The 12,762-nt window shown below is 45.0% G+C and overlaps 1 protein-coding gene and 1 pseudogene across 1 annotated transcript; one reads left to right on the forward strand and one right to left on the reverse strand.

Moving 5' to 3' along the window:
• Window positions 1-359: 359 nt before the first annotated feature.
• LOC118381202 (cyclin-dependent kinase inhibitor 1B-like) lies at window positions 360-1,831 on the forward strand. Its single transcript, XM_052504885.1, has 2 exons — window positions 360-1,294; window positions 1,443-1,831. Exons 1-2 carry the CDS (start codon window positions 754-756, stop codon window positions 1,556-1,558), a joined length of 657 nt encoding a protein of 218 aa, XP_052360845.1. The 5' UTR covers window positions 360-753; the 3' UTR covers window positions 1,559-1,831.
• Window positions 1,832-9,226: 7,395 nt separating this feature from the next.
• Window positions 9,227-12,487, reverse strand: LOC127920860 (potassium voltage-gated channel subfamily KQT member 1-like; annotated as a pseudogene).
• Between the last annotated feature and the right edge of the window lie 275 nt (window positions 12,488-12,762).

Here is a 12,762-nt window from a genome sequence, read left to right on the forward strand (position 1 = left end):
CGTTGAAATGTAAAGGCAATTTCCGATTGAGCCGATATAGACAGCGTTTACAGTTAATACCGTCTCTGCTCATTCCTTTTACATTTCAATCCAGCTATGAGACTCCTCAGACAAAGCAGGCCACCCGCCATAAGGGGTTCACGAGTGGCGTAGCGGTCTAAGGCACTGCATCTCAGTCCCTGGTTCGAATCCAGGCTGTATCACATCCGGCCGTGATTGGGAGTCCCATAGGGATGCGCACAATGGGCCAGCGTCCTCTGGGTTTGTCCGGGGTAGGTCTTCATTGTCAATAAGAATGTGTTCTTAACTGACTTGCCTGGTTAAATAAAAAATAACTGAAATAAATGCAGGGTTTACAGGGTGGCTTCAGTCTCTGCTGATTGGCTTTAAATTTAAATCCAACTACAACGCGGAACTTCCACGATGTCGACGTGGAGGCTACAATCCCTCCTGCAGTGCAGAAAGGTTAAATCAACAAACCCCCCTCACAAGGAGGCAAAAAGTCAACCTCATTTGGCGCCATTCCAAATGCCCCCCAGCAAGCAGAGTAGTAAGAAAGGGGCGTGAATTAACCAAGGGGCAACCAATAAGCAAGACCAGCCATTATATAGGCGGCATCCTCTGGTCTTTAAATAGCCTTGCTATATCCACATTATATCAGTAGTCGCAGTTGAAGTTACATTGTAGTTAGGTGAAACAGCCCAGTGTGAATCCATTTTCTATTTCTTCAATCTGGACATATCGCAGGACGTCATGACAAACTTTCCGACGCCAACTGGTTTGGAGAGCGCGGTGGCAGGGAGAGCAACGCTTCCCCGTCGCCATTCAAGCGTTTGTCGGAACTTATTTGGACCCGTCGACCATGATGCGCTGAGCCGCGAGTTGAAGGCGAAGCTGAAGGAAATATCTGAACGAGACCAGCGTCGATGGAATTTCCACTTCGAGACAAACACACCGATTCCCGGGATTTATGAATGGGAAGGAATGTCAGCGGAGTCGATGCCTGCCTTCTACCAGGAGTCGACGGAAGTTGGAGACGTGAGGGTTCAGGTTGTGACATCAAACACAGACTATAGCGCAGAGGTTGTCACTGATAATGTGCGTGGTTGTTGCCTCAACCAAACCCCTCTATCAGACTGTGAACAGACTGCACTTTGTTCCAACGAAGTTAACCAAGAGAATTGGTCCAATTCCCCCAATACGAGGAAATTGAACTCCAAATCAACACAATGTATTCGGCGTAAGAGGTCGAGGACATCTTATGAACGTGCAGTCAACGTTACTCAAATTACAGGTAGGTCTACTTTTTCTTGGTAACGCTATATAACTCCTTAATAAGCAACTCGTTTTAATGGCTTGCCGACTACATAACGACGATGTTCTCGTATGATTGACTGTAATGTGAATTAAAGAACTAACCGTTCTACATTTCTTCCCCGCAGATTTTTTCCCAAAGAGAAGGAGAAGATCAACGTCGGAGATGAAGAGCACCCAGCCCAATTCTTCCCTCTCAATTCCTCTTGAACAAACGCCACGCAAAGCTCAAATAATTCGATAAACAACGTGGACAAATCGTACCATCGCCTATGTGCCTCTTTTTGTTATGTTATGATTATTGTCTGTCTTGGACAAAAAAAAGATGGAGTAACCATCCAAAATGTTGGCCTATGTTTATGCCAAAGTAACAATGTTTTGTCTTTTATTTAAAATATTGTTTAATTTATTTTATTTAAGTTTCAAATGTGTTTAATTCAACTAAGGTTTTATGAGATATTGTTTGTCTGTTGACTTGTATCCGTGAAAAGTACAATTAAAAACGATTTAGTTTACATTTAGCTGACTTTCGGCTCATTTTATTATTGAATTAGTGAGACCTCCAAAACGACTTTTCAGTGTGCTAACGAGGTGAACAGGGACACCACCTGCCCACCGCTCACACACACTAGAGAAACAATAAGAGCAGCAGTCGTTCCATTTGACAGCACTTGAAGAGTGCCTCAACAAATTGCAGCAGCAGTAGACCTATAGACGAGCCCTACACTGAATGAATATGTTATGTCCATGGGCATTGTTCAAGGAAATAAAATCAGTCTGCATTGTGCCTTTTTGGTAGATATACCAATCACGAACTTTCACTTGCTGTGCATAATCCCGCATGGACACATGGCGTGCGCACATAGAACAGCAGACACACTATAACCTAATTACCATCGCAGATGCTATTACCCTCACTGTCGATATGCAAATCAACTCATCCATTCTACAGTATGTAAGCATAGACCAATGTGGGGGTTTTCCGATTGACTAGCCCTTAACAGGGATTTGGGGAAGATCTCTCTGATTTGTGCCTTAACACCTAAGACCGCTGTATAGTAATAAAACCAAACAATGTAACACGTAATCAAGACTTACCCAAATGATTGCCGTTTCTTTTCAAATTCTGTATGAACTCCCAAGTGCTTTCGCTTTTCAATACTATCAGGCTGTGAAGATGACCAACCGTTAATGGCAGGTGCACACTCTGACGTATCTTTTATAAAGAAAATACGTCTGATGTACATAAACAATACAACAATATGTTTTAACGTTTAGAAGTGCAATACCTTTTTTAAAAAAAAATGTTAACCTACGTCTGACGGTAGAGATGATTTAATGTGTCCACTTTGAAATTGTTGACCTAACGGTCCCTATAAAATAGACATGAATACATCAAACACAATGAAATGTATTAGATTTGGTCTGGTTCTAGTGGGAGAATAAAGTCTAAAATAATAGTTGTTTTATTGTGAGAAGAATGAATAAGCGTGACTATATGGTAATGTAATGCATATACTTCAGTCAATAGTGACTGCAAAAGCAATCGTGTAACAACAGGAAGTAATAGATCCATGAGCGATGCGCGCATATACATTACGCAGTGGGAGGATGGGAGATTTGCAGTACAATTTAAAGGGTTCGCACGTCTCAAGGATTGGCCATAGAGCAGGAAAAGAACAATACCCTGAAGAATTTAAGTGGCCATCTGGCATCGTGGCTCGCGACATGGAAGAAGGGACATGTGGAGAAAGAGTGTGCCATTTCTTTCACCTGCAAATGCGGATTGGTGGCAAAATGAACGCTCCCAGACCCCCGTGTTTTTACTGACAAAGTTACATTCTTCTTTTTCAGTTAAATGCGTTGTATTATTCTTACTTCTCGTGCCGAAACCCATTCGAATGGTTATTTTTAGTTCCAAACTCTATTAGCCCTTCGTTCTATCTGTAGGCCTAACCAATTAAGATCTATAGGCTACACAGAAAAAACACTTAGTGCCATTTTTGACTAATATCTTTATAAATTATAGATATATATATTTATACAATATTTATCTTTATACACTATCTTTACTTCAGATACGTCTTTAGACATTAATTAAAAACTAGTCTAGTACACAGTAGTGGTATATTATATGGTTATTGACTGTAGTCACTTTATCACAGTATTTAATAGTTCATTTTGGTTCCATATTTAATGGAGTTGTCAATATTATAGTCTGTACCTGCAGTAGTGTAGACTGAATTCAGCCCGGACTAGTGCACTTTCCTCCCGTAACAGATGGTCTATATTGTGTCGCCCCAAGGCATCCAACTTTACCATCAATGTTTCATTAAATCTGTTCCAAGGGCTTGTCATTTCCCACCCACTGATATAATTCCCTCCATGATGTAACTTTGTTCCCTCTCCTTTGTCCAGTGCGTGATACAGTGACAGTTGAGCTGCCTGTAGGGGAGACTATATGACACACCACACGTGGACAAGCAGGCTTTAATTGGCAATAGTTTGGTCTGCACTGTAACGGATGTTATTATAATGGAATCAAAAGGATGAAAGACATCTGTATTAATACTGTCTCTGTCCATCTGTATTAACACTGTCTCTGTCCATCTGTATTAATACTGTCTCTGTCCATCTGTATTAATACTGTCTCTGTCCATCTGTATTAATACTGTCTCAGTCCATCTGTATTAACACTGTCTCTGTCCATCTGTATTAATACGGTCTCTGTCCATCTGTATTAACACTGTCTCTGTCCATCTGTATTAATACTGTCTCTGTCCATCTGTATTAATACTGTTTCTGCCCGTCTGTATTAACACTGTCTCTGTCCATCTGTATTAACACTGTCTCTGTCCATCTGTATTAATACTGTCTCTGTCCATCTGTATTAATACTGTCTCTGTCCATCTGTATTAATACTGTCTCTGTCCATCTGTATTAATAATGTCTCGGCCCATCTATGTATTAACACTGTCTCTGTCCATCTGTATTAATACTGTCTTTGTCCATCTGTATTAATAATGTCTCGGCCCATCTATGTATTAACACTGTCTCTGTCCATCTGTATTAATACTGTCTCTGTCCATCTGTATTAATACTGTCTCTGTCCATCTGTATTAATACGGTCTCTGTCCATCTGTATTAATACTGTCTCGGCCCATCTGTATTAATACTGTCTCTGTCCATCTGTATTAATACTGTCTCGGCCCATCTATGTATTAACACTGTCTCGGCCCATTTTATTAAGCTAGGATGAAATGGTTGTGAGATTTAATCAATAGACCAACTAAGAAGTCAAACACGGATGGAATTCTATCATGACCTCAGCAGAACTTCATTCAGGACCATTTTCTGTCTAGGCTCACTATGTTAATAGCAGAAACATCACATTCCCTCTACATGACTAACTTACTCTAGACAAGATACTTCATGTTTCTTGACATGTCGGCAGGTAGCCTAGTGGTTAGAGCGTTGGACTAGTAACCGGAAGGTTGCAAGTTCAAACCCCCGAGCTGACAAGGTACAAATCTGTCGTTCTGCCCCTGTTCATAGGCAGTCATTGAAAATAAGAATGTGTTCTTAACTGACTTGCCTGGTTAAATAAAAGTCAAATAAAAAAATAAAAAAATAAAATGTTGTTGATTCAATGCCAATTAGTGCAGTAGCATAGGGGTGTATTTGTCTCTCTACCCAGAATGAGGACCATTCTGAATGTATCATAGACCAACTTTGAAACATAGTAGCGATCACCAGCGTGATAAAGGATGTGTTTGTGGAGCAGCACATGAGCTGTTATTTCCCTCTTTGTTGGTCAGAATACCAAGCCCGTCTTATCACTAAGACCAGTCAACCGGACCTCTACAAAGCTCTAGAACCCAGCAGTGTTCCTATAGCAACACCTCTCTCCTCTCCCCTCACCCACCTCCAAAAGCACCACAATGACTGCCACAACGACCCCCACACTTACACACCACACTTAGAGAGGGGGTGCTATTGTCATGAGCACCCAGGCAGAAGGCAGGCAGGGCCCAGATGGTCATCTGCTCTTTTATCTGTGTGCCTACTACTACTGAAGGAATGGAAGGATCCCCGGAAGGCAAGCGGGATGAGGTCACCATCTGCTGCAGCTGAGGTCATCTGTCCAAAGCTCTGGTATTAGCCACGCCACTGGTCCTTCCATCCACCATCCCCCAAGGCACAAGACATGAGAGGGGAAGGGGGACCTAGGTGCAATTAACTCTTCCCTCCCTTTGGTCTTCATGGAATGGAGTCTACTCCGGGGAGGCAGGGGCAAGGTTAATGTTGTGGCTTTTAAAGGGACAGGACAATGTATCTTAAATGTTATAGTCCTTTAAGGCACATTCCACACATACAGCTTCCAATGGGACATTGATATGACCTAACTTGGATGTAATAATCTAGAACTAAATTATTGATGCAAGATCCATGGTTGAACAGAATTGTTTGACAATCCCCCCCCAAAGAAGTTATGGATATTTGCCACATTCATTTATTGGCGATGCAAAATCTTTATAAAACAGGATAGCTACACAATTTGATTGCATTGAAAATCTACATAAAAGCCCTCACCCCGACCCCAACACTTTAGTTTATGTTTCGACGGTACATACATGGAGAACCTTTTGAAAACATAGTGTTATTATAACTGCCTACTTTTAGTATGGACATCATTCCATATTCACCATCAGAAAACAGTGTTATTATAATCATTCCATATTCACCATCAGAAAACAGTGTTATTATAATCATTCCATATTCACCATCAGAAAACATAGTGTTATTATAATCATTCCATATTCACCATCAGAAAACATAGTGTTATTATAATCATTCCATATTCACCATCAGAAAACATAGTGTTATTATAATCATTCCATATTCACCATCAGAAAACATAGTGTTATTATAATCATTCCATATTCACCATCAGAAAACATAGTGTTATTATAATCATTCCATATTCACCATCAGAAAACATAGTGTTATTATAATCATTCCATATTCACCATCAGAAAACATAGTGTTATTATAATCATTCCATATTCACCATCAGAAAACAGTGTTATTATAATCATTCCATATTCACCATCAGAAAACATAGTGTTATTATAATCATTCCATATTCACCATCAGAAAACATAGTGTTATTATAATCATTCCATATTCACCATCAGAAAACATAGTGTTATTATAATCATTCCATATTCACCATCAGAAAACAGTGTTATTATAATCATTCCATATTCACCATCAGAAAACATAGCTACCTTTATACTGAAGTGTTGGCTTTGCATATCAACATATTTCAAATCAAATAGAATTCTACCGTTACTTTTTGATATTGTAACATTCCAATGCTCGTACACAGCCGGAATAATGTTATATATGCACTCTAATCTTATTTCCTGTTGATTGAGGAAAGCGTTTGAAAATGGCGCTTGCTCACATTTCCAAGAAAAGTTCCCCTTAGAACATTGACAATTGCAGTAAATGAGAATTCAGAAACATAATCATATCCAGGATCTATGAAAAATATGTCCCGTCTGTGTGTCTAGCTGGCTTGTCCTGTAGGCTGAGGCACTGTTCTGTTCTAGGGAAGGGAGCACTGCAGCTACCTCGCTCTCCAACCAAGGTGCATGAATTGAGGAGCAAACTGAAGTAGAGGAGATATAGCAACTCTTGGGAGGACATTGGAATTAAATTAAATAATCTTTGTTTAAAGGCCAAAAGCTGAATTGTGTTGGTTCCACTTTTAACAATAAATATATATATTTTTTTAAAATTCGATTGTCCTCCGAGAGTTGCTAAATCTCCTGTCTATACGGTTCTTTTCTAGGGCAGGGTTTCCCAAACTTGGTCCTGGGGCCCCCACTGGGTGCTCATTTAGTTTTTTTGCCCTAGCACTACACAGCTGGTTCATTATCATGAAGAACACTGATCTCAGAATAAGACAAAGAGAGAAAGCGTCAAAATGGTTTTGGTGTTTCTCTGCATCAGGAGCTCTTGTCCTGGCTGAGGCTGGGGTTGAGGGGTGGATGGATGGTCGATTCAGGAGCTCTTGTCCTGGCCGAGGCTGGTGTTGAGGGTGGATGGATGGTCGATTCAGGAGCTCTTCTCCTGGCTGAGACTGGGGTTGAGGGGTGGATGGATGGTCGATTCAGGAACTTTTGTCCTGGCTGAGGCTGGTGTTGAGGGTGGATGGATGGTCGATTCAGGAGCTCTTGTCCTGGCCGAGGCTGGTGTTGAGGGTGGATGGATGGTCGATTCAGGAGCTCTTCTCCTGGCTGGGGTTGAAGGTGGACTGATGGTCGATTCAGGAGCTCTTCTCCTGGCTGGGGTTGAGGGTGGATGGATGGTCGATTCAGGTGCTCTTGTCCTGGCCGATGCTGGGGTTGAGGGGTGGATGGAGGGTCGATTCAGGAGCTCTTGTCCTGGCCGAGGCTGGTGTTGAGGGTGGATGGATGGTTGATTCAGGAGCTCTTCTCCTGGCTGAGGGTGGGGTTGAGGGTGGATGGATGGTTGATTAAGGAGCTCTTCTCCTGGCCGATGCTGGGGTTGAGGGGTGGATGGATGGTCGATTCAGGAGCTCTTGTCCTAGCTGAGGCTGGTGTTGAGGGTGGATGGATGGTCGATTCAGGAGCTCTTCTCCTGGCTGAGGCTGGGGTTGAGGGTGGATGGATGGTCGATTCAGGAGCTCTTGTCCCGGCTGAGGCTGGGGTTGAGGGGTGGATGGAGGGTCGTTTCAGGAGCTCTTCTCCTGGCTGAGACTGGGGTTGAGGGGTGGATGGATGGTCGATTCAGGAACTTTTGTCTTGGCTGAGCCTGGGGTTGAGGGTGGACCGATGGTCGATTCAGGAGCTCTTGTCCTGGCTGAGGCTGGGGTTGAGGGTGGATGGATGGTCGATTCAGGAGCTCTTGTCCTGGCCGATGCTGGGTTTGAGGGGTGGATGGATGGTCGATTCAGGAGCTCTTGTCCCGGCTGAGGCTGGTGTTGAGGGTGGATGGATGGTCGATTCAGGAGCTCTTGTCCCGGCTGGGGTTGAGGGGTGGATGGATGGTCAATTCAGGAGCTCTTGTCCTGGCTGAGGCTGGGGTTGAGGGGGTGGATGGAGGGTCGATTCAGGAGCTCTTCTCTTGGCTGAGGCTGGGGTTGAGGGTGGATGGATGGTCGATTCAGGAGCTCTTCTCCTGGCTGGGGTTGAGGTGGATGGATGGTCGATTCAGGTGCTCTTGTCCTGGCTGAGGCTGGGGTTGAGGGTGGATGGGTGGTCGATTCAGGAGCTCTTGTCCTGGCTGAGGCTGGGGTTGAGGGTGGATGGGTGGTCGATTCAGGAGCTCTTGTCCCGGCTGGGGTTGAGGGTGGATGGATGGTCGATTCAGGAGCTCTTGTCCTGGCTGAGGCTGGGGTTGAGGGTGGATGGGTGGTCGATTCAGGAGCTCTTGTCCCGGCTGGGGTTGAGGGTGGATGGATGGTCGATTCAGGTGCTCTTGTCCTGGCCGATGCTGGGGTTGAGGGTGGATGGAGGGTCGATTCAGGAGCTCTTGTCCTGGCTGAGGCTGGGGTTGAGGGGTGGATGGGGGGTCGATTCAGGAGCTCTTGTCCCGGCTGGGGTTGAGGGTGGATGGATGGTCGATTCAGGAGCTCTTGTCCTGGCTGGGGTTGAGGGTGGATGGAGGGTCGATTCAGGAGCTCTTGTCCTGGCTGGGGTTGAGGGTGGATGGATGGTCGATTCAGGAGCTCTTGTCCTGGCTGGGGTTGAGGGGTGGATGGATGGTCGATTCAAGAGCTCTTGTCCTGGCTGAGGCTGGGGTTGAGGGGTGGATGGATGGTCGATTCAGGAGCTCTTGTCCTGGCTGGGGTTGAGGGGTGGATGGATGGTCGATTCAGGAGCTCTTGTCCTGGCTGGGGTTGAGGGGTGGATGGAGGGTCGATTCAGGAGCTCTTGTCCTGGCTGGGGTTGAGGGTGGATGGGTGGTCGATTCAGGAGCTCTTGTCCCGGCTGGGGTTGAGGGTGGATGGATGGTCGATTCAGGAGCTCTTGTCCTGGCTGGGGTTGAGGGGTGGATGGAGGGTCGATTCAGGAGCTCTTGTCCTGGCTGGGGTTGAGGGTGGATGGATGGTCGATTCAGGAGCTCTTGTCCTGGCCGATGCTGGGGTTGAGGGGTGGATGGAGGGTCGATTCAGGAGCTCTTGTCCTGGCCGAGGCTGGTGTTGAGGGTGGATGGATGGTTGATTCAGGAGCTCTTCTCCTGGCTGAGGGTGGGGTTGAGGGTGGATGGATGGTTGATTAAGGAGCTCTTGCCTTGACTGAGGCTGGGGTTGAGGGTGGATGGATGGTCGATTCAGGAGCTCTTCTCCTGGCTGAGACTGGGGTTGAGGGTGGATGGATGGTCGATTCAGGAACTTTTGTCCTGGCTGAGGCTGGTGTTGAGGGTGGACTGATGGTCGATTCAGGTGCTCTTGTCCTGGCCGATGCTGGGGTTGAGGGGTGGATGGAGGGTCGATTCAGGAGCTCTTGTCCTGGCTGAGGCTGGGGTTGAGGGTGGATGGATGGTCGATTCAGGAGCTCTTGTCCTGGCTGGGGTTGAGGGGTGGATGGAGGGTCGATTCAGGAGCTCTTGTCCTGGCTGGGGTTGAGGGGTGGATGGATGGTCGATTCAAGAGCTCTTGTCCTGGCTGAGGCTGGGGTTGAGGGGTGGATGGAGGGTCGATTCAGGAGCTCTTGTCCTGGCCGAGGCTGGGGTTGAGGGGTGGATGGATGGTCGATTCAAGAGCTCTTGTCCTGGCTGAGGCTGGGGTTGAGGGGTGGATGGGGAGGGTTGATTCAGGAGCTCTTGTCCTGGCTGGGGTTGAGGGGTGGATAGATGGTCGATTCAGGAGCTCTTGTCCTGGCTGAGGCTGGGGTTGAGGGGGTGGATGGAGGGTCGATTCAGGAGATCTTGTCTTGGCTGAGGCTGAGGTTGAGGGGTGGATGGAGGGTCGCGGTGGAGAGCTGCTCGTAGCTGGGTAGGCTATCCTGGCTGGGGACACCTGCCCCACCCTGTGACCTCCTCCTACCTTGCCCCTGTGCTCCCCCATGTCCCCCTGCCCCTGGCTTGTCCCAGACAACAGTTGGGTAAGGGACTCTGCGATTTGGTTGAGTGTCTGGTCCATGCGTTGTATCTGTAAGTAGATGGACAAACAGAAACGTCAATGCTGTACAGATCAATATAATATAATTAATAGATACTCTTTCTATTTTATTGTCTGTTTTTGCAGAAAATGGAAATGTGTATTGTAATTTTCTCGTTATCTGCCATTTTCAGGCAAATTACCAAATCCTTTTCATCTTGGGAAAACAAACCGAGACATCATCCCTGATTAAATGATCAAAAGAGTTTTAATGAAAGCCAAAACAAATAGAAAACTTGAAAGGTTTTGTAAATGAAAATCCACCCTTGTTTCTCAACTCCTATTTAGGGATATCATTAGGGGACTGATTATGTCTGTATAGAGTGAATTCCCTCCTATCAGATCTCTGTGCTGGACTGAAAAAAAAACTGACTGTCCTCTGCAAAGCATCAGTCTGAACACAGTTGAACCAAATTGGTGGCTTTTCTATAGTCAAACTGACTTGGCACAAACCGATTTGGCACAAAATGGCTGCTGTGTGTCACTGAGTTGGGTGCTTATCATCGGCTGTGGGTAAGGTGGCACAAAATGGAGGGCTTTGAAATCTGATTAAAGGCACAATAGAAATGACACCTGTAGATGAGTAGCCGTACTCTGTTCAGAGAGCAGAGGGTGTAACGTGGCGTAACGTCCTACCTTGTCTTCCATCCTGTTGAGCCTGGAGCCGATGGTGTTGTTGCCTTTGTCTTTGGCTTTGTCTTTTGCCCCAGGAGGATCATGGTCCAAGTCATAGAACAGCAAAACAAGACGACGTAACAAGAAACAAGAAGATACGTAAGATTCTGTAAGATACAGTAGAGATATAGTACTGTGTCCAGCCCCTCTAAGATGCTGTGAGATACAGTAGAGATATAGTACTGTGTCCAGCCCCTCTAAGATGCTGTGAGATACAGTAGAGATATAGTACTGTGTCCAGCCCCTCTAAGATGCTGTGAGATACAGTAGAGATATAGTACTGTGTCCAGCCCCTCTAAGATGCTGTGAGATACAGTAGAGATATAGTACTGTGTCCAGCCCCTCTAAGATGCTGTGAGATACAATAGAGATATAGTACTGTGTCCAGCCCCTCTAAGATGCTGTGAGATACAGTAGAGATATAGTACTGTGTCCAGCCCCTCTAAGATGCTGTAAGATACAATAGAGATATAGTACTGTGTCCAGCCCCTCTAAGATGCTGTAAATTACAGTAGAGGACTGTTTACCTGAGCTCGTCTGGAACAGGGTCAGCTTCCCTAGAGACTGGTCCAATCTAGAGGAGAATTAAACACATTGAATGCAGTGCTTTGGGTTATATACAGGTGCAGTCACGGCACAGCATGTCGCACTCACCTGGGTCAAAATCTGAGAGAGAAAGTCAGACACAAAATGTCATTTCCGTGGTGATAAGGAGGATATTTATTATTTCAATTTAATGCAGTAAAAAAATATATTTTTGACCCAGACGAGTGTGACAGAAAAAAAAGACTGCATCCCCACTGGGCAAAAACTGGTTGAAACAACGTTGTTTCCACGTCATTTAAACCCTCAAAAATCTATGTGATGACGTTGTATCAACGTAAAAAAAAGAATTGGTTTTGCAAAACGTCACCAACGTGAGGGAGGACATTCATCTTTTTTTTCACCCAACTTTTAACCTAAATCTAATGACATGGTGATTGCTTTTGTTGATTTGACGTTGTATTCACATTAGTTGACAACTCAACTAAATGTAAATCAAAACTAGATGTTGAACTGATGTCTATGCCCAGTGAGTCTGTAGTGTGCAAGTCACATGCACTTTTATCAATTGAGTTAATTGCAATGGCTGAGCTAACCCACATAAAGACCATGATATCAATTTCAAATGAACGGGACTCAGGAGACCGTTTGAGATGCAGCCCACCTCCTCTGTAGCTCCTTGATGCGCACCATGAGATTCAGGTGTCCTTGGGAATACTGCTCGATCACGTCTCGCACATCATAGGGCTTACGTGCTTGCTGCAGAACATACACACAGTGTTAATCACCCTCAGCAGTAAAAACTCTGAAGAAGTCAACAGATCAAAAAGCTGCCATCGTGTAAAAATGAGTCTTTCTAACACAGTTTGAGTTGCAGACTAGAGAATATATGAAAAGATCTCTCTCTGACGTAAGCACATCAGACAGTCATACCACCCGCACACACAATTATTGAAAGCAGTCAAGACAATACACAGACACCCCCCAAAAATGACATATTGCAGCTTTAAAGCTGAGAACTATGATTTAAAACA

Source organism: Oncorhynchus keta, unplaced genomic scaffold (genome assembly GCF_023373465.1).
Source record: "Oncorhynchus keta strain PuntledgeMale-10-30-2019 unplaced genomic scaffold, Oket_V2 Un_contig_20982_pilon_pilon, whole genome shotgun sequence".
Lineage (NCBI taxonomy): Eukaryota > Metazoa > Chordata > Actinopteri > Salmoniformes > Salmonidae > Oncorhynchus > Oncorhynchus keta.